Source organism: Besnoitia besnoiti, chromosome I (assembly GCF_002563875.1).
Source record: "Besnoitia besnoiti strain Bb-Ger1 chromosome I, whole genome shotgun sequence".
Lineage (NCBI taxonomy): Eukaryota > Apicomplexa > Conoidasida > Eucoccidiorida > Sarcocystidae > Besnoitia > Besnoitia besnoiti.
In genome coordinates, this window is record NC_042356.1 from 6,059,134 (window position 1) to 6,078,935 (window position 19,802).

The window sequence follows — 19,802 nt, forward strand, 5'->3', positions numbered from 1 at the left end:
GAGAGAAGTGGAGTGGCCTCAGTCTCGCCTGTTTTGAGAAGGCGAAGCGAATCGAAGACGTTTTGAGGAGAGAGAAAATGAAAGGGGCGGGTGCTGGGCGCCTGCACATGTCACTAACCTGCGGGTTGAGACAGAGGCGAGGCAACAGAGGAGGACGACGGAGTCGGGGCTGAGAGACGTGAGAAAGAAGCCTGTCGCGGCCTCAGGCGACCTTCATGCAGAGCAGAGGCACGGCGGAAACTCAGGAGTTGTGGTCGAACAACAAGTCGGCTGATCTCGACAAACGTCGCGCAAGTCGAGTGTTCTCACAGAGGATATCGGACGCCGAATCTCCGCAGCAGGCAACAAGCGAGGAGGACTTGAGGCGAAAACACTCTGATCTGGCGAGATTCGGCGGTGTGATCAAAAAGCGCAGAGGTAAAGTGGCGCCCCCAAGCGGAGGGACGAAGGAGAAGGAGACGTAAAAAGAAAGAGCGCAGACACGAGAAAAAAGCGACGCTCAGAGTGTCTTTGGTGGCACAGATCGCTTTCCTTTACGCAGCTGAGGCTTCTTTGCGAGCCTAGCGAAGAGGAAAGGAGGCGTTTGTTGGGAAGACTTGGAAAGTGTCTCCCTGTCGCAGCATTCAGGAAGGCAAAAGCGCCACGAGTGAAATTAGGGTGTACGGACACTTTGAAAGACGCACGCGCCTCTTGAAAGCACGGCGAAAAGACGGGGAGAAACCTGGATTTCAGCGAAACGCCTCGAAACAGCGCACTAAAGACTTTTAGAAGCGGCAGCGGAGCCCAACGGACGGGAGAAGAGAACGGGCAGCAGCCTCTCGCAACGTAGGACAACAGGGCAGTCGATGCCGGAAGGAAGAGAGAGAGGGACGACGCCCGCGCCCGCCACTTTGCCGCACAAGTGGAAAGTGCAAGTCGTAGGCCGAAAGTGTGAGGCTCTTGTCCTGCCCCCGGACAGACATCAGACGCGAACGAGGCGAGAGAAAAGCAACGAAAGTCCACGAGACAAGAGATACAGGGGAGCCTAATCCGCCCGTTCCAGCCTCTGTACTGCAGAAAAGGAAACCGTTCGCGCTCGCTCATGCGCGCGCAGTCCCTCGAGAACCATTCCCGCGCTGCAGGAAAGGCGCGGGTGCTGCACAGCAAGGAGGGACAGTTGAGAAAAGATGTCCACGCCAGTTTCCTGGTTCTCGCTATAAGCCGACGCCGGATCGCAAATCGAGGTCAGTATGACCTCCCGCTCGAAACCCAATCCATCTGACTTTGCCGGTGCAACGACGCGGCTACAGAGACAAATATCGCACGTGCTTCTTCGCAGAATCCTGCGCGCAGAAACCCGCGGTTTCCGCGGGGTTGGGAGACACGCGAGCGCCGCTGGAGGGGTTAAGGTCACCTCGTCGTGCAGGTGTCTGGCACCCTGAGGCGTGCCTCGCGAGTGACTTTTTGGCTTCGGTACGCGCGGGCTGAACCCGGCGGCGTCAGCTTTTCAACCTGACGCAACTTTAAGTAAGCGTGGAAGCTCTGTAGAGAGAGTGAGCCTGGCGATGTCGTTCCGGCCTGTGCACGGGTGTCGCTCCAACAGCCAGAACGACCAGGGGCCCGCAGCCGCGGCCGCGAGGCGCGAGCCGCAGCGTCGGGCGCCTCGAGATGCCAGCGAAGCTCTCCGAAGGAACGACCCAGGAGGCTGAAGGAGGGAAATGAATTTGTAGATCAAACGCAGACAAAGAGGCTGAAATCTGAGCGCGAGCCGCGCTCGCGCGGGCGATAGGCACCGCAGTAGGAGCGCGTCGACTCTGCCGAGGCCGCCTCGGCGTTGCATGTAACAGCGCTCGTGTGACTTCTGGTTCAGCTGTTTGGAGGCCCCCTTCGACTCGCCAAAACGATGGGGGTCGGGGTGGAGCGGCGGGCGCGCGGGGGGGGAAACCTCTGCCTCCAGCAAAGGGTATTCTGTCCACTGCCTCCCGGGGCATAGCAGACGCCGCTGCATTTCGTGGCGTGGCGTCACTGGCAGGGACTGCGAGCCGGGCGCGAAGAATGGCTAGGAGTCCCCTTCCGGGTAGACGCATCTAGTTTCTCTGTAGGCATCGTGCAGCGGCGGTCGGGCCGCTCGCGGCTCCGGCAGTCTCCCGAGACCTCTCCTGTGCGCTTGTGGTTTTGTTGCGTCTTTCCGGGTCCCCTCCCGGGTGTTTCGGGTCAGGCTATCTGCTTCCTAGACACAAATCGAAAGCCAGACGGCCCTGCCTCCGTAGAATGGGCTGAGCCCGCGATTCGAGACGCCGAAGTGAGCTCGATGATTCCCGGTAATGGCAACCTGACGACTCCCGAATACGGGTAGCGTGAGTGGTGTAGTGCGTTTACGCCCGTACGGACAACGAAGAGTGGCCGTCTACGGCTTGGCCTCCACTGTGCTCATGTGTGTCTGTGTGTGACCACGAGCTCTGATCCTTGCTCCTGACTAGTCAGCCCAGTTCAGAAAAAAGGTTGTTTTGTAGCCACTGTTCACCATCAACTCTGTTGTTTCTGATGCGGGTGAACTGTGTTAGTGTACCCCGGGCGTCCACGAGCGGAACATATCTCACTCGAGGCGAGCACTCTGGTCGGCGCCCACCATGACGTGAGGCCGCCAGCCGACGGACGGGGGGCGGTCGCCATGCACACGAAGCGACATCCCCCCCCCCCCCCCCCCCCGGCCGAACTTTCTGCACGATACTAGTGGTGTTTTATATCAGGAGCCCGCGAGCTGAGTGCCCGCGAGTCCACCGAGCGGACGAAAAACAGCGTGTTGCGGCCACGGTTTTCACGCGCCACGAGCCCCAGATACCGGGGATGCAAGCGAACCAGCTTCTGTGGCAGGACAGTCGACTACGGAGTACAAGGTGGGGGAACTGCTAGGCCCCCCCCGGGGTCGTCGTCGAAGACGCTTGGATGGACAGGCGAAGCGAGCAACTGGCGGCTTAAGTCGATCGAGCCCAGGCTGGAGGCATGCAGCGCGTTAGGGCACGAGCTGGGATCTTCCTCCAGCGGGACGCTGGCTTCTGGTGGCGGCGCTTCGCTTGCTTCGCCCGAGCAGCAGGCAACTCCGCTGCGAACCGCTCTTTGGCCTCTCTGGCCTTCGCCTTTTTTGGCTGGCGTCCTGCTTGCGGCTTCCTTATGTCGTCGAGCGGCGCCTGGCGACCCCGTCCCGGAGCCTGCTGCCTGCCGAAACGCCGACCGGGAGCCTTCTTCTGCATAAGACTCAGAGGACACTAACGCCGAAAACGCCGGTGCTGCCGCGAATATCGCGGTTCCTGTCGGTGGATGCGCCGCCTCACGCGATCCAAGACTCGGCGGGGACTGTCGCCGGCTGCCGCCCGCCAAGGACTTCCCTGTGAGACTGGCCGCTACCGGCAGCGAGGGCACGTAAGGCGACACCGCAGTGTCTGGCCTGCTTTTCGTCGCTATGCATTCTTGCGGGCTGCCCAGCCTCGTCATGAGCTCCCGGGGACGAGGCCGCTTTTCCGTGTTGGGGTTCGAGTCCGGCGGCTCTCGCGCCGCGCTGGACTTCATCGCCTTGGCTGGCGAGGCGACGCGAAGGCTGAGTTCCTCCCGGTCAAGCACATTCTCCAGAGAGAGCCTGGTGCTTCCTGCGCGGCCGTCCTGCGGCGACCGCAGAGGCGGCACGCGGAAAGGCGACAAGCACCAGCTCGACTCGGTGCTGGGGGCCTCCGGTGGAGGCCCCCGGGCCAGAGGCGACGCAGGGCGACCTGGCTCGGTGGACGCGATGGCGAGCAGCATGCGCTCAGCCATCTCCTGCAGCAACACGCTCGTAATCCAGTCTGCCTCGTCGGCGCTCAGGCTGTAGGCCTTGGCGAAACTGCGTGCCTGAAACACGCCCGTCGAGTCACACTCGCGAGCTCAGTCGCAAAAGCCAGGGACAAGCGGCGTCAGCGCGAGCAGATGGCCTCCAGGCAAAGTAGAACGCAGCATCAAGCCTGGGGCACGTTTTGGCTCTGTGCCCTGCAGAGCGCCACTCCGCAGGTCGGCAGCGAACAGGCTGCCGCGGCTGTGCGCATGCGTGTGTGCCGCGGGACTGTCGTTCTCTGTGTCGCTTGCAGACGCGTGGACTCACAACCAGTCGCGGGTCCTCGCCTTCGCGGACGGACATTCTCCCCTTGCGACCTTTGCCGACCTCAACGGTCATCGAGAAAACCTCTGGGGCGAGCTGCACTTTGTACCGTCCCTCAGCGAAGCTGAAGGGCTGCGGCAAAGTGCTGCGTCGGTGCCCTTTTCGCGCTCGCGCAGAGGTTGATGGATCTCTGCACCACAGCGCCGAAAAATGAAGAGCTTGCGCCTGGCGAGTCGACGCGTCGCTCTCTGCGTGCGTGACTTGCAGTGAGATGCCCTTCATTGCCTCCGTCGGTGGCGAATGTTCGAGGAGACACACTCGCTTTGCGATAGTCTTCTGCAATGATCTGCCTACGTATGCGATCGCGAGTTGCTGTTTTCTTGACTCATGGGGCCATTTAGACACCTCCGAAGGTTACCAACTAAGCTACAGCACTGTCCGCCACTGCATAACAACACATACGTTTATGTATGTGTATCCGCAAGCGTTGTTTTGATGACACTCGCGTGGCGAAAAGGCCAAAACCGAAAGCGGCGGACACGGTCTGTATGAAGTGCGTCGTGACAGCAGAGAATGCGAGCGCCAAGCCGCAGGGTCCCCCAGCCTACCTGATTTCGTGGAACATCAGAAGCTCGTCACGTCGCTTGGCGGCCTGGCGGATTCGAGCGACACACGAATCAAACCCGGCGGGCTTGGCCGCAGCTTGGTCGCGCCTAGAAACACGCAGGACGCGAGTCGGCTGATCCTGTCGCGATGAGAGCGAACTCACCGCTCCACGTAGCTTTCGAAATGCCGTGGAAAACGTCACGATGCGACAGATTACCACCGCAGAAGTGTCTGCGCATGCGCAACATCTCGAGTGACTCTTAGGCTAGCTTGCGGACTGAGGCATTCTGCTGTAGTCGCCCTGGGGGCTTACGCTGTGGCTCTCGGAAGGGAGTGAGAAATCGCCGGAGCGAATGTGCATTCCTGAAGCTCCGCTTCTCTCTTCAGCGCGCGAATGTGCTCAAATGTTCGCTCCTGACTCTCCAGCTGCCTTCTTCCCTCCAAATATAAGACTTCGCCTCGGCTAATCTTCCGGCGCTCTTCACAGCTCCACGCGCGCTTGGTCTTTTGACGTCGGTCGCACTCCGCATGGCTGCAATGTGACCGGCGCTCCTTCATGTCCCCCCGCTGAGGAGACCGACAAGCGCAAGTATCCACCGACGGCAAAAGATGTAAAACAAACACAGAAGACGCAGCTGTCTAGGCGCGACCATGGGGAGCACGTATATTCTGCCTGTCGCGTGTGATAGCTACCTCTATATACATGCGCTGGTAGAGTTGAAGCTATCCTTGTATTCTTTACTCGAGGGAACACGGCACTGCAGGTGGAGACGCCTTTGGCTAACAATCCGTGGCGGGCTCTCTGTTGGGCGTCTGCAGACTTCCACGTAAACTTGTGTTAGCTCCGTTCCTTTGTGCTGGAGAACCGGAGAGAACATGAAGCGCCGCGCGAGGAACTGCAACTCTTTCCATTCACCTCACGCATGACAGCGGCGCAGTTCCGGCAGGCTGAAGAGGACTCAGCGTTTCAGTTGTCTGGGAGCCGGTCGCGCCATGGGCGTGGATACTGGAGAGCCTACGCACGGATAACGACGCCCAGCACTTGAACGGCTTCGCAGCATCACGGGACGTCGCCGGGGCGTTAGCTGACATGATTCTGCTGTGGATAATCTTGGGGTGAAACGTGCATCCCTCCAGCTCCTGCTTAGCCTGTTCCACACGCAGCCGTTCCTTGGCAGCTTGCACCACCTGAGCTGCAACGAAAAGATCCAAATGGGCGCGCGCGTGATGCGGAGGGAGTCTCTCTCTCGTTTTCAGCAGGCCAGTCAGTGGTAAGGCGGCGCGCGTTAGCCGTGAGTCTACAAGTATTCACGGGGGGCTACGCAGTTTATCGATGACTCTGGAGTATCTCGAGTTCGAGTAAGTTTCATCCCCACGAAGTCGGGAGGTGTGTGTGCGAAGGCGGCGCACGATTCAGTATTCTGCATGGATGAGACGTCGACGGCGCCGTCCATTCGCGGAAACTGCAGAGTGTTCCTGCGAGTGAGAAGGCACAAAGCGAATCGGCTCGGGGCGAATGACGGGGACCTACCACGGGCGAGCAGACGATCCGGAAGGTCTACGTGCCCGTTTTGCTTCTGCGCCTCTCTCTCGCGCGACCTCTTCGCAATCGCTTCGCTGAGCGGGTTTATTTGAGGACGAAATGTTACGCCTTGCAGAGCGTCTGTGAAGGCGCTGGCGAAGGCTGCGCAAACACAGCACTTCTCGAAACCGCAGGAACGGGGCTTGAGCGCGCTGGAACGCCGACAGCCTGGAAGTCGGCAATTCACCGGCCGGTGCCTACTGGAATTCTAGCTCAATGAGTAAGACACGAAGAAGTATTCATATCCACTGGTAGTGCCGATGCATATAATATCGCAGTCACTGGCGAAACAGGTTTTGCCTTCCACAACCCAACGCGTGCGCCGCGCCTCATTATTCTTTTTAAAGTCGCTGGGACTAAAAAAGTGAAAGACTTCTTCTCGGGTGGAAGCACGGCTGCTGACCTGGCGCGCATATGCCGCACTCTCGCTTCCTTGATCTGATCACCATCAAGTGACTGAATATCTTCCGCAGGCGGGTCATGTCCTTATCCAGCTGCTGCAAGTGTTGCGCACAATAGCCTTGTGCGAAGACGAGCCGTATGTCGCCACATGACGGCTCACATCACATAGTGGATTTAAAAGGCAGGCACAAAGGCGCCGCTGTTTTGCTGCTGCAGTGTGCCGCATCGTGTATGCATTGTCGGTGCTAGAAGCGCCGCGAAATCTTGAACCCGTCTGCGGAGGCTACCACCTCAGTATAGGATAAAACTTGTCTAACTGGAACGCACGGAGTGTCTTTCCACACTCCTGTTGCTTTCCGCGCTTTGTTTGTGACCCTTCGTATCTAGCCTCGCGTGTCGGGTTCGCAGTTTAATATCTAGCCTCGCGTGGCGGGTTCGGAGCTTAACGACTCAGGGTGTCCCTTGCCTGAGATGCTGTTACAATGCCTGAGGCGCCTGCGCTTCAGTTTACCTCTAGCTGTTTCGCCTGAATCCCTTCTGCACCGGGGCGAGGCGCAGGCGACGTAGGAGCTGTATTCGCGGCGTTGCGCAGCGCTCCCCAGGCGTGCAGCTCTCTTGTGGCTTCGTATATGCAACCAGGATCGACACCTCCGCCCTGCTTCAAAGAGGCGCCTTCAGCTGCTGTCCACCTGCCACGAGAGTCGAGAGATTCCGTCGTCACGGCGGCGAGGAAAGAGAAAAGCCGGTCAACTGGGATTTCGCCCAGGTTCTCCACATCCAGGTTTTCGGCGAGTTGACTGGCCAAGATCTGCAGCAAACGCACCAGGGTCCCCACGCCAGTCTCGCTAAGCCTCCTCAGCATATTTCACACTGGAATATCAGAACACCCCACGCCGGATTCTGGGTAGGTACCAGACGCGCCGGAAGCCTCTCTGCCAACTTCCGTCCATCTATCGCGAATCGATGCCGCCATGTGCTCTGCACGCACACGCATTTCTCTTTATCGTATGGCATTCCTTAAGGCGACTCATTCCCGTAGCAGTCTCTAGAAAGCTCATATGCCGGAGGCTCGGTGAGATCGTGACTCTTGCAAAATCACCTCGAGGCCGGAGACTCTGCGCACCTTCTCTGTGGTAAGCCGCGTCCGCGCTTGCAAGTCGCGAACAATGTTGAAGGTTGCATCCTTCTCGGTACGCCCGTGGCGGTTCGCGGAGGCGGGCAGCGCCACTGAATTCCTGGCGTTGCCTCTGGTCGCACTGAAGAGCTCGCCTACGTGATCCTCGTGGAAGAGGCCCAAATACTGAAACAGACAGCCCACTAACGAAGCCTGCAGGGTCAGGCTTCCAGGTCGATGAGGCTGGCACCAGTCGACGGCAGCCCTAAAGGGGAAGACAGCAACGGCAAGAGGTGGCGACGCGGTGTCCTGAGGCGTGCATGCTTCAGGCAAAAATCGGATTCGCTCGGGAACACGGAGATCCGGCACATCCAGCGCTGTAGCGATGAACACGCATTTGCCGTCTGCGGAGGACTAGCCTTGCGAATTTGCCATCCCGCGCATAGTAAAAGAAATGGAGCTGAGAGAGGGTACATGCACCGCGATAGGCATGCAGATGAACGCTAATGTGGACCACCGCAAATGGAGAGAGGCCGGGGTCTTTGCTGGGCACAGACACGAAGGTTCGAATGTGCGTGTCGAGATAGATTCACTGTGGAGTGTTTGATCGTTTTACGGTGTTGTTGGAGGATGTCGCCGCCTTCTGAATACAGTGCATGCTGCTCGTACCTCAGCTCCCTGAACAACTTGTGGCGGTAGACGGCCCTGGAGCGCTGGCCGAATTTTGGGACGTCACGTAGAGACCGCAGTTCTTCTTCAGCTTTCCGCTGTAAGGATTGCAAGGCTTCCCTCTTCGCTTGCGCGTCAAGGTACAGTTTGTTGTCCGGACGCCCTACACAAGCGGCGGTTCCAGCAGACAGAACACGTTCCGATGCAACTGGATCGGCGCGCCTCTGAACGGAAATCAGCTCGCGTCTCCCGCTGCCAGTTTCATTGTCTGTGGCGGACTCTTTTAATCGTAACTATCTTACACATCCGTGCGTGCCAGCAGTACTTAGAGATTGTGGAGGTGTACGATACACTGCCACCCAAAGGAGGCGACACAGGATACCACAACAGAGGAACGGCCCATGGCCGATTCTTGCGGAGCCCCTCTACCTGATAATATCAGATGGCGTTTGGCATTTAGGACGCCTCTCTAAGATTGAGGGGCTCCACGCCTGACACTCCCCCGCATCAGCTGCAGGCAACTAGGTTTGCTCAGGTATTGGGCACGGCGGCCATGCAGCGGCTGGCCATCTTTAACTTTGGACTGGCGTTTCTCGAGACTCGGTGCCCGAAATCCCAGCCCTGGTCCCACGCGAGTCAGCGAAAAATACGAAGCTGCTTCACGCCATTAGCGTGCTCGCCTTCGTGTCTAGCAGGCTTTATACAGACCGTACATAGGTGTATGCAGGCGGGGATGTGTGAACGCGCGCAAGATGCTTGTGAGTCAAGCCCGAATTTTCCTCTAAAGTACAAGGTGGATTCATGATGACAGTATGGATCGACGCTCTCTGATGGTATGTGTTTCACCCGTAGCCCCATGCCTGCGTCGTACAGCATTCTTCTCCTCACAAACTGGTGGAGGGTTTTGTTGGCCAGACCTCCCGAAATGCGTTTTGTCACAGTCGAGTACGCGACAGACGCTAGCGCCCCTGGCTGGGATCCCGAGGGTGAGCGACTCTGTCTTGCAGCGGCGGTTCGTCAGCAGCTGGCGTGGCGGCATAAATTCGACTTGCCACTATGTCGTTGCAGGGCAGTGCTGGCCGCCACTCACCTTTTCGCGCCCTGTTCCTTGCCAGACTCCGAGCTCTAGCCTCAGCATCAATTTTGTCGAGGTCTTCCTTGCGTTTGCGGTTGGTGCCTGCTTCCCTATACAGCCGCTCGTGAACTGTGCCTGCATCCTGGAAAGCTCCCCCTCTATTAAAGGAAGCCATGAGCCGAGAAGCCTCGCATATTTCAGGCTGGAAGGGGTCCCTATTAGTCGCCGGCTTATATTGGCAGCCCCCAGTGTCATGTGGTCGTTCCACATTGACCTCGTGATTTCCTTGCTTGTCCGGTGTTGAGAGATACGGACGAAGCTCGCTGGCTTCGTCACGTCGCGCAAAAGACTCCGCCTCAGGAGATGAACGCCCAAACATGTTGCTCGGAGAATTCGACAAATTCCTTCCGCCACACGCTGTCTCCACACAAGGTGCACCACCAGACGAATCGCCGCTAGACGCTGGAACGACGTCTTGTTTGACGCGCGCCTGGGCATGATGCTTCGCATCTGCAGTTCCCTGAGGCAATCGGCCACATTGTGGCCCTGGTGGACACGGATTCTCGTCACGGAATGACGATGTGGTAATAGCAGGATCATTTCTATCAGAAGCCATTGGTTTCAATGATCGAAACGTTTGAGTTGCGCGGCTATCCCCCAAGCAAGTAATAGAACGGCAAATGAGCTGTATGCTGTAGAGACCTTGTCATGGAAGGCCCCTCCAGCTTCTTCATGAATTCCTCAGCCGCAGCTAGAGAGGTTTCTCTGGATATTGTCATGATGTTGCCGTCGCTGTCCCAGCGTCAATCACCCGTCGAACCGCGGTTTGCGTCGTCGGCTTCCTGGAGAACATTCCGCGGATACAGGGCGAGGCATAACGCCTCAGTGTCCTGTGACGAGGTCTAGGCAAGGTAAACAAACCCCCAGAGTGAAGAAAGCAAATGAAAACTGAGAAACGGGCCAGGGGTCGGTGGGCTCAAAGCCGTATGCCCATGTGTGACAAGAGGGCACAACGTTTGCTGTTCATGCCCGGTGGAGCAGGTAGCGGTTCAGGAGGTCCGTTGGCTTCTACAGAGTAGCGCACCTGCGTCGGCCTGAACGTGTCACAGGCCGCCGCTACAGGCTCCCTAACTCATGTCTCGTCTCTGCATGGGTGCGAGGGTCAGGGGCATGAAAACGGCAAACTGAATTGGACGTCGCTGGGTCCGGTTTGCTGGTTGTCTATAGACTTGCAGGTCAGGGGCCTAGACCGAAATTCGGAGCGCTCTCACAGTCTTTGCAAAGCACAGTTGCAATTTATCAAAAACGTATTAACGACGAGCGTAGCCCGTCTTTTCCTCGTGTAGGGCTTGCGGGCCAAGATGCGACCTTGCATGCACGCGCACGCGACTTTACAAGAGCTCGATTCAGCGGGAAATAAGAAGCAAATGCCTGTGACTGAGAAGGACAGGGCAACTGAAGAATCCGCTGCTCGTGGTACCCGAGTTGGCACCGACTACAGGGGTGTGGGATGACAAGAGGTGCGACTCCGCCTCTTGGTCTCGCAGCCGCTAACAAATTCCGGGGTGGGTGGTAACCCTAAAAGACTGTAGCCTGCGAATAATAATGCACCAACGCACATGGACACTAGAGACACGAATGATAGCAAGCGCTAAACCACGGAGTCCCATCCGGGCGCGTCCAAATTCAACGCGTTTCTTAGGGCCCCCTCTATGTCACACGACCTGCACACCACTTGAATCGACAAGAACGCTGAAGCTATAGACTTCGATTGAGAGGCATTAGACTCCCAACTTCGCCGCACTGCAGAAGCCGAACGCTTTGAGGTCTACACGGAAAAACTGCTGGGTTCCTTTCATATTGCGGATACGCTGTGGTAGCGAAGCCTCTCTTCAGCGAAGCATGAGGAGTTCGCGCCACTGCAAGGGGCTTCCTGTGGTCGCACTCACTACAAGAGGCCAACAGGCACGTGGGTGAACACGTCGTAGCGGCGTAGCCATAGCCGCCACCTAGGTGTGCGTCAGGTGTGACGGGGTTTCTGTTCGATTGCTGGTAGGGGCTGCGTCAGTCTGAGTTCCTTTTCTGTTGGCGTTCGGCTCGCCAGCGTACATTGGCAGCTTGAACTAAATATGAGCCTGTTTCACTTCTGCTTGAGTCCGAATGACATGCCAAAGCACGTGATCTACAGACGCCTGAAGGTTCGATACCGGCAGCTGGGAAATGCGCCATTCAAACAAAGTCACTGGGCAACGGACGGCGTTTCCATGAGTCTCCTTTGCCCCCCACCCCCCCCCCCCCCCCCTGCGCCCCCTGCCGGCGGTGGACTAACCCACCTCGCAGTCCAGGCGCCGGTGCACGAGCCAAAGCATCCACTCCATGCGCGCACACCAGGGCTTTTTAATGGCGTGAGCTTTCACATGCATGGCAAAGACGGGAAAAAGGTGTTGAAATGCCAAGGCGCAGTCAAGCCCCCCGTAGCGATATAAACCTGTGTGCCCAGATACCGATGGCGAGGACTGAACTGAAGATACTCAAGATGCTTGTTACGTAGGACCCGGTGTCCTTCCGCAGGAGCGCCTGGGGTTCTGCGCATTCCGTTCGAGGTTTGAATTTTCAGAGACTTATGAATTGACTGCGCAGTGACTCGGGAAGCATGCTGTGCCGATCACTTCCGCCAACAGTGCTGCAGGATTTGCCTGCGCTCCTGTCGTCTTGACGCACACGTGAATCCGGCTGCACTTTAAGGAATATTGCACTGAGAGAAAAACCAGTGGATGCCGCCACTGAGACTGGAAGCAACTTTCACGATGCAACAGCTCAATTTGCTGCCCGCGTGTGGAAGCCCGAGGAACTTGCGTTGAGTCGTGCTAGACTTTGGAGTGGGTGGACAGGTCGACGCGCAATCTGAAACCGGGGCACGCGGCTCCTTCCTACACTATTCCGAGCGCACTGGTGTCTCATGAGCTTCCAGAAACTTGTGAGGAGGAGTCCAGATGAATCGTGTGCGCGACATATCGCGGCGCCGTGAGCATGGCGACTTTACGGGTCGTTCGTTCTGCCCCCCGCGACCCCGTCCGCCGTTGCACGCCGCCACCGTCTCTTCGCCTCCACCCTCCACCGAGCGCAGACGCTCGGGTGCCAAAGGTTGGTGGTTGGAGGATGTCGCGCGGAAGTGGCAAACGAGATTGTTTCCCACCACTTTTCCGGTGTCTGATTTCGCTCCTGACCCGAAGCAGGTATTTCTTTCTTCTGTCTCGAACGCAGCCACTATTATGCAACGACCTGCCAAGACTATAGGAGACGCGCAGCTGTGCTCCTCTTGTGTTTCGACGTGTCTCCGCTTGGCTGCTGTCAGCGTCGTCCGGCGTCTCGCCTGCCGCACTTGTCTTGTGTTTTTTCTTCCTCACACTCTACAAAATGCTGCTTCGAGTTCAGGCTTTGACCCCGGAAGTCCGAGCCATGTACGCCGCCCACGGACACTATCACGCTGGAGATTCCGGCCTCGACCTTTTCGTCCTGGAGGACCAAGAGATCAAAGCAGGCGAGACGAGCTTCGTCAAGCTGGGCATCAAAGCCGCTGCGTACACGAAGGACGGGGAGGCAGGAGAGAAAAACGTCTCCTGGCTGCTCATGCCCCGAAGCAGCATTTCCAAAACACCCCTCAGACTCGCCAACTCAGGTGAGCTGGACATTAACTTGCCGAGGCCGACCGCTTCGATTTCAGCAGATCGCTCTGCGCCGACACGCTCCCGCAGCCAGTCTCGGGTCCAGTCGCATGCCGCCGGCTCCTCTAGCTCGAAAATCCGCTCTCTATTCCCCACTTGAGCTTCCTCAAGAAGGCAGCTGTTCTGGAGGATGACAAGACTACAGTTCCCCTTGCGTGGATATGTAGATGTTAGTGCATGCGCTCCACGGACATATTGTCTGTCTTTCGGCAAACAGGCGGTGGAGAAGCGCTGATGTCCGTGCGTGTGCTGTCTTCTTAGTCGGACTGATTGATGCGGGATACCGCGGCGAAGTTATGGCTGCCGTCGACAATATTAAAACCTTCCCATACACTCTGAAGAAGGGTGATAGGATTGTCCAGGCTGTCGCTTTCAATGGCGAAGGCATTACATTGGAGGTGAGCGCGTTTACGCCATCAGGCACGCAGGGTGTGATACATGGGAGCTGTTTGACACGCTGCATCCCGGGTGGAAGTTCAGGCTGACACCTCACTCATGAAACGCGCCAGATTCTTGCGCGAGTCAGCGCCTCACGAAGTCGCACACGCACTGAAAGGGTGCATCCTCTCGACGCAGCACCTTCGCTACGCCATGGCTACGATTCTGCTTCGCCCTGTTGATATCTCTGCCCACACGTGCCCATGTGTGCTGCCCTGTCGCTCTGATCCTGCAGCTCGTTGACGAACTGGACAAGACTGCGCGAGGCGAGGGAGGCTTTGGCTCGACAACTGAGCCGGAACCGAAGAAGGCGAAGAACGATGAGACGAACGGAAACTAACCACTCGCAATCATCTACGCCTGTTGACTGCCCCCGGAGCGCCGTTCTGTGCGGCAGAGTAACGGCGGCCAACGGGCCACTTTTTCTGTTACGGAATGCTTGGCCGTGTGGGAGTCTCTGCTTAATGGAGTTTGCTTATGTGGTAGATCCTCTATGCAGCTACGAAATTTCTTCTAGACCATACCTAGTTTAGTTCAGGGAACGCTGTCGCCTTGGCTCAAAACTCAATTTTTAATAAATTGCTCTCGCTTTGCCGCGCTGTTCCCAACTGCGGGGAAGGGCGCCGCGGATTTCGCGTCGGCTTCGTCACTGACGCTTGTACCCAGACATCGCTAGGGGCAGTAGAAACGTTTTTGCTGATCTGTATAGTTGCCGCATCCGCTCCACCGTGACTACAAATCGTAGAAAGTGATCCATGCGAACTTTCACCGCTCACGTGACTGACGGGTGTGGCTAGGTGCTGGTGTTGGATGCACGAGCGTGTACACACAGCATCTGTAAAAGTATTCATTCCACAGAGGATCAAGACACGACTCACACTCGCATCCGCACACCAGTGTCGGGTAATCGTTATTTCTTGGGAGTTTGACGCGGTTCCAACATATCCGTACCGACAGATACTGGCCAAAACCCAAACAGGGTAACTGACGCGCTGGTTACCATGCCACCGGCGGTTAGTGGAGCACGGGCGCCGCACCACTGAAAATAATGGCAAATCCGAATCCGTGTAGGTGGTAGCAAAAGACACCAACTCATGGTGGCGACTGTACCAGACGGCCATCCTGTTCCGAGACATGGCGAGCCAGGACCCGAAAGGCCCCGTCCGCCGTGCAAAAGAAGATGCGAACCCGAAGCACTCAAACTCGTCCCCCCGTAAGAATGCCACATCCAAGAAAACAGAAAAAACACAGTAACTCAGGCTTCCATTCCACTCATCCACACAAGCTTGCCGAGCAGGCCCCCTCACGGTCACGTGCAGACATAAACGCGCCGCCCTTGAATTCATTTGGAGAAACAATAGGCGAAAGGAACATACATATCAGAGAGTAAACGTATAAACAGGCGCACAGTAAAAAGCTCACACCCATACACACACGCACATACGAATATGTCTCATGTACAGCGTAACCCCGTTCTATGAGATCCCTCTGAATACTGCTAGTTGACGCCGTTCAGCGAACTCATGCGTGAGAGTTGCCGGCACAAAAAATGGGCTGAAACCCAAACCCGACCCACGCGAAGGTTGAGAATACTGTGCGCATCAGTACACGGGTAGAAGGACGCCGTGCCTGCAGAAAGAAAAATTCACTGTTACCACGGTCTCGTGCGGAAGACAGGATCTCCGAAACAATTCGCTCGCCTCTTGATGACGCGTGCGAGCCATCCGACTCCGCATTCCATCGTCCGGTGAACGCTGCGTTACCTTTTCCACAATCTGTCACGCTCATTATGAGCGTAGACACGCGTACTCTCATGTATTCGAGCACTAATGCTTGTGTTCTCCGCCCGCCCCCCCCCCCCCCGACGCTCCTGGCACGGAGAAATGGAAGCCTCTCGCCAGGAGGGACAAGCATGCACGCAACAAGAGAGACGACGCACCGCGTGCAATAGCCTGCAGTCTCGTCGCGTGCCCTTTCCTCTCAGAATCCCGTTGGATGGTGGGAGAGACGACCACGCGAAAAAGGGGTTCGACGCACCGCCACGGACAGCGGCTTGGGCGGCAACAAGCACGAAAGCGAAGCGACGTGCGCAAGCCTCTCGAGCCTGCTCGATATGGAAAACAGTCATCCCTGTCCGACACCGAACGAACAACGCCGGTGCGTCATTCGCCTAGGGAGCCGGCAGGGGAGCGGCAGGTCAACAGGCGAAGGCCCTCAGCAGTGCGCGACCACCACCGGGCGACAGACGCCCGGCGACGCCGCCCACCTCTGCACACCCTTGCAGGCCTTCTCGTCCCCGCGCATCTCTGCGAGAGCGTCGCAGATCGGCGGCTCGTTGAGCGCGGCGCATTCTCTGTGAAATGAGGTCGTTTTCAGGCTTCCTGCGGCGCCGCCTCCTCGCCTGTGCACCAAAGCGAGTGGTTCACAGTCTACCGAGGCGCTTGTTTTGGCAGGATGGCGCCTGACTTTTCGGCGTTCGAGTGAAAAGAAAACGGGCACTCCAACGCACTCTAGGTGCCATAGCACCGACCAAAGCAGCCGGGCTGCCTCGTCGCGGCGAGTCCGCCAGAGCGCGTCTTCGGCGATGCAAATGCCCAATCGCCAGAGACACGGCCTCCTGTGCAAGTCGCCCGCGCCAAAGTGCGGCGTTCACATGCGCAGACCAACCGGCAGATTGAATGACGCAGGGGGACAACGGGACACAGAGTCTGTTAGACAACGGGCTCCGCGATGCGACAGCCGCGTGTTCCGGAGAGCGGTCGCTGTATACGCACCCCGAATGAGTCACAACCGACAAAATGGGCACGCACGCCGAGGCTGTGGCCTTCCACGCTCGTCCTCTGTGCAGCAGTCACCTATGCACACACGATCCTTCCGCATGTGCTGAAGCGCAGGACTAAGACCACCCCCCGCCCTCCCTCTACTCCCCCCCGCGCACGGTGCCGGCAGAGAAATCGATGCGGATGTTTCATCTGCCGCGAAACCCTAGTAAGGAGTTGCAGTGTAGAGTCCTATGACGCAGCCGAGCGGAGACGCGATCGCCGCCATCGGGCCTGTCAGCTCTCGCTCGACCGGCGACTCCACGCTGTTTACTGAGTAGTAGAAGGTCAAGGTGCCCAACCAGCCCTGCGTAAGCGACAAGACGGCTATGAGTATGCAGTACCAATAGAAGCTGTTGATGAAGGGCACGCCTTTTAGCGCGTATCCTAAAATAAACGGAACGAACAACAAGAGGCGCGACACCTCTGCAATGACAAACGCTCGCCTAGAGAGGTGGAGGAAGCCGAGGCCGCGGACGCCGTGGAGGTCGGGCAGCGACCTGCCAATGAACTCGACAACGTAGAAAACGCCAAAGCAAATGACCAAGTAGTTCTTGGGCGGGCTGTCATAGTTCCACGAGAGTGGCCCCACCTTGGGAAAGAGATGGAAGCTGATGAACATGTGCAGCACAGTCATGAAGAGCCACGGCAGTGCGGAGCGGAAGACACTCGTCCATGGCCGCGACTCCATTTCAGCTGTATGCCCTTCAGCGGCCGCGTCTGTGACTCCTCGACCTTCTTCCAAAGTCGCCGTCGGCTCCTGCGGCTCGGGACACAGCGTCGTGTCGCGCGTCACCGCCGCAGACGGTATCCCGCTCGACAAGCCGGACTCTGCAACTGCTGACCTCTCCGCGAGGTCTCCGCGCGCGGCCTCAGCCGCCGTGGCAGCTTTCGCTCTCCGCGCACGCTCGCGCTTCGCAGCTCTCTCCGCGCGGACGCGCGCGAGGGACGTCGCCGCCCAGGGTTGGCGCATGACGACGAAAAAGACGCCGGAGCAGAGAACCGACAGACATGCCGAGATCGAAAACGCGGCCCAGACCATGCCTTCGATGCCCTGCTTTGTGTCGATGTCAAAGACCGCAAACGACGCCCCCGTCACCACGAGAAACACAAACAGCCCCGCCAAGCCCTGGCCTGCAGACACAGTCGACACACATCCGCGTCAGAGGAGAACCTGCAGCGAATGAGCGAAGCGAGAAAAAACAGGTCGGCACTTCCCTGGTCGCGAAACATGGAGACGCGCAGACACGCCAGATGAAGGCCGCGCAGCCCTGAGCACGGTGCGGATGCGACTGGATCCCAGATGTGACAGCGGAGAGGAAGAAACACTTAGCCAGCTGGTGGCGTGGCGTTGGCATTCAGCGTTAGTCCCTTTTGTGCCGCTGAGAACGCCGACACCCAAACTCTGACGACGCATGAGACAGGGCCTCCGCCCGGCGCACGGGTTTGGGCATTCTACCCGGTGTCTAAGTCAGCACACAGACACAGGCCGCCCGCAGAGGGAAACAGACGGAAGCGAACGGTCGTTCGACGTGATAGAGGACTTGCACCCGATCGGGGATTTCTATTTCCAGAGCATACGCCGTGGGCGGACCTCGCAGACTCGCGGGCGCCTGGCCGCGGCCTCACTCCTTACCTGCCGACACGCTGGCGACGAAGTTCTCCGGCATCATGGAAGCAATGGCGAAACCGGATCCCTGGTAGACGCCCGAGCAGGCACCGAGGACGAGGCAGATGAGATGCAGCATCCACACCGAAACAGTTTTGCTTGTGTAGAGCGTCAGCGGAGCAACCAGGAGGCCCGCGAGGGCGTTGACGACGCCGGTGACGCATACCAGCATGACGTTCGCGCTGCCGAGCTTGAGCATCGCGAGTTGGACCAGCACTTCGATCGCTTGGAAGGAGCCGAGCAGGGTGTTGTTCCAGTCTTGGCCATCTAGGAAGGAGCGCGCGATGAACGGAATCGTCTGCATCACGAATATCCAGTTGACCAGCGAATTCGCGCCGACAAACAGAAAGGTCAGGTACGCTAGGGTGCGGTTGAAGGGCACGGTGGGAGGCTTCTTCGTCTGAGAGCCAGAGGATTCCTGCGATGGAAGACTCCCCAGCGCGGGCAGCCCGGAAGCGGCTTCAGGCGCCTTGCTTCGCACGGGTGCGAGGAGCGCGCTGGCTGGACGGCCGAAGGAAAAACTGTCCTTCTTGCCTGCGGAGATAATTCCTGGATCCGCGACCAGAACCACTCCGACCTCTAGCCGATTCGGGGGCGAATTCCTATCCATTTCGAGCGCAAACGTAAGGACACACCGGGGAGCTTCGCTGAACAGCCACGGAATAAAAAACCTGTCTATGCAACGGACATCTTCACGAAAAAGGGAGGCGCAGGCCCTGATTCACGCTTTAGAGACGAGCGCAGCAAAGGGCACGGGCGGCGGAAGTAGACGAAAACCACAAGCGCCGCTTCAAAGAATCCGCGACAAACAACGCTGCGACTCTCGGGCGTCGCCGACAGATTCACCGGCTCTGCACCAAAAACTGGGTACATCCGACAGATATACGCACGTACAAAACTCCTCTTGACCGGGAAATATTTTCCAGAAAAGACCGAGGAAAACTAACCCGGATACGCACATTTCCCCGGGCGGGCATGCCACAGTGAGGCTGCCGAGACGGATAGACACACGTCTCCTCTGTATGGAAAAAAAGCTGCGTGCAGATGTGCTAACTCCTCGCGAAATTACCAAAACACCTGCTATGGAAGCTCTGCTGTAAGGACCGAGAAGCTCAACTTGAGCACCTTCCGGATTCCACCGCAAAACATCGTGGGTTAGCACCCGATTCTGAAGTGCTAGTTCGGCGATTGTGGCGCACGGTTCGATGCCGCATTTGTCTTTCCAAGTGTTTCCCACGTTGGCCGAAGCGGAAATCGTGGCAGGGTGTACCCCAAAACTCAAAGGAGCCAGAAAAATGGCGGTCCCCTCCGTAAAGCGCAAGCCCTGTGGAGGAGTGAGGCAGCGCTGCAAACACACGAAGCCGCGAGATCTGCAGAGGAATGAAGACAAGGCGGATTCTGGAAAAACCTCCTCGGGACAGCGCACTTGCCTCTTCGGAGAGTCTCACGCGCAATAGAAACCCCTTTCACATTTGTGGAAGATCCAGACAAACACTAGCGGCACGGTACCGCAACGCTGAAGGCGTCTGCGCATGAAAAGCGGCGAGACAAAACGGCAAAAACCCCGGCGGGTGAGCAGCACCCGACGCGAATCTCTG

The 19,802-nt window shown here is 57.9% G+C and overlaps 3 protein-coding genes across 3 annotated transcripts; 1 reads left to right on the forward strand and 2 right to left on the reverse strand.

Moving 5' to 3' along the window:
* Positions 1 to 2,862: 2,862 nt before the first annotated feature.
* On the reverse strand, positions 2,863 to 9,932 carry BESB_008570 (uncharacterized protein; the record flags this gene model as incomplete). The annotated part of the gene is made up of 11 exons (XM_029359611.1): positions 2,863 to 3,861; positions 4,109 to 4,295; positions 4,714 to 4,818; positions 5,025 to 5,278; positions 5,633 to 5,904; positions 6,243 to 6,395; positions 6,697 to 6,790; positions 7,207 to 7,503; positions 7,819 to 8,074; positions 8,479 to 8,641; positions 9,569 to 9,932. The coding sequence occupies 11 exons, from the start codon at positions 9,930 to 9,932 to the stop codon at positions 2,863 to 2,865; spliced, it is 3,144 nt and encodes a 1,047-aa protein (XP_029222524.1).
* Positions 9,933 to 12,970: 3,038 nt separating this feature from the next.
* Positions 12,971 to 14,056, forward strand: BESB_008580 (putative deoxyuridine 5'-triphosphate nucleotidohydrolase; the record flags this gene model as incomplete). Its single annotated transcript, XM_029359612.1, has 3 exons — positions 12,971 to 13,232; positions 13,540 to 13,676; positions 13,952 to 14,056. The coding sequence occupies 3 exons, from the start codon at positions 12,971 to 12,973 to the stop codon at positions 14,054 to 14,056; spliced, it is 504 nt and encodes a 167-aa protein (XP_029222525.1).
* A 2,645-nt stretch (positions 14,057 to 16,701) lies between these two features.
* On the reverse strand, positions 16,702 to 18,814 carry BESB_008590 (nucleoside transporter protein; the record flags this gene model as incomplete). Its single annotated transcript, XM_029359613.1, has 2 exons — positions 16,702 to 17,669; positions 18,172 to 18,814. 2 exons carry the CDS (start codon positions 18,812 to 18,814, stop codon positions 16,702 to 16,704), a joined length of 1,611 nt encoding a protein of 536 aa, XP_029222526.1.
* Positions 18,815 to 19,802: the final 988 nt, after the last annotated feature.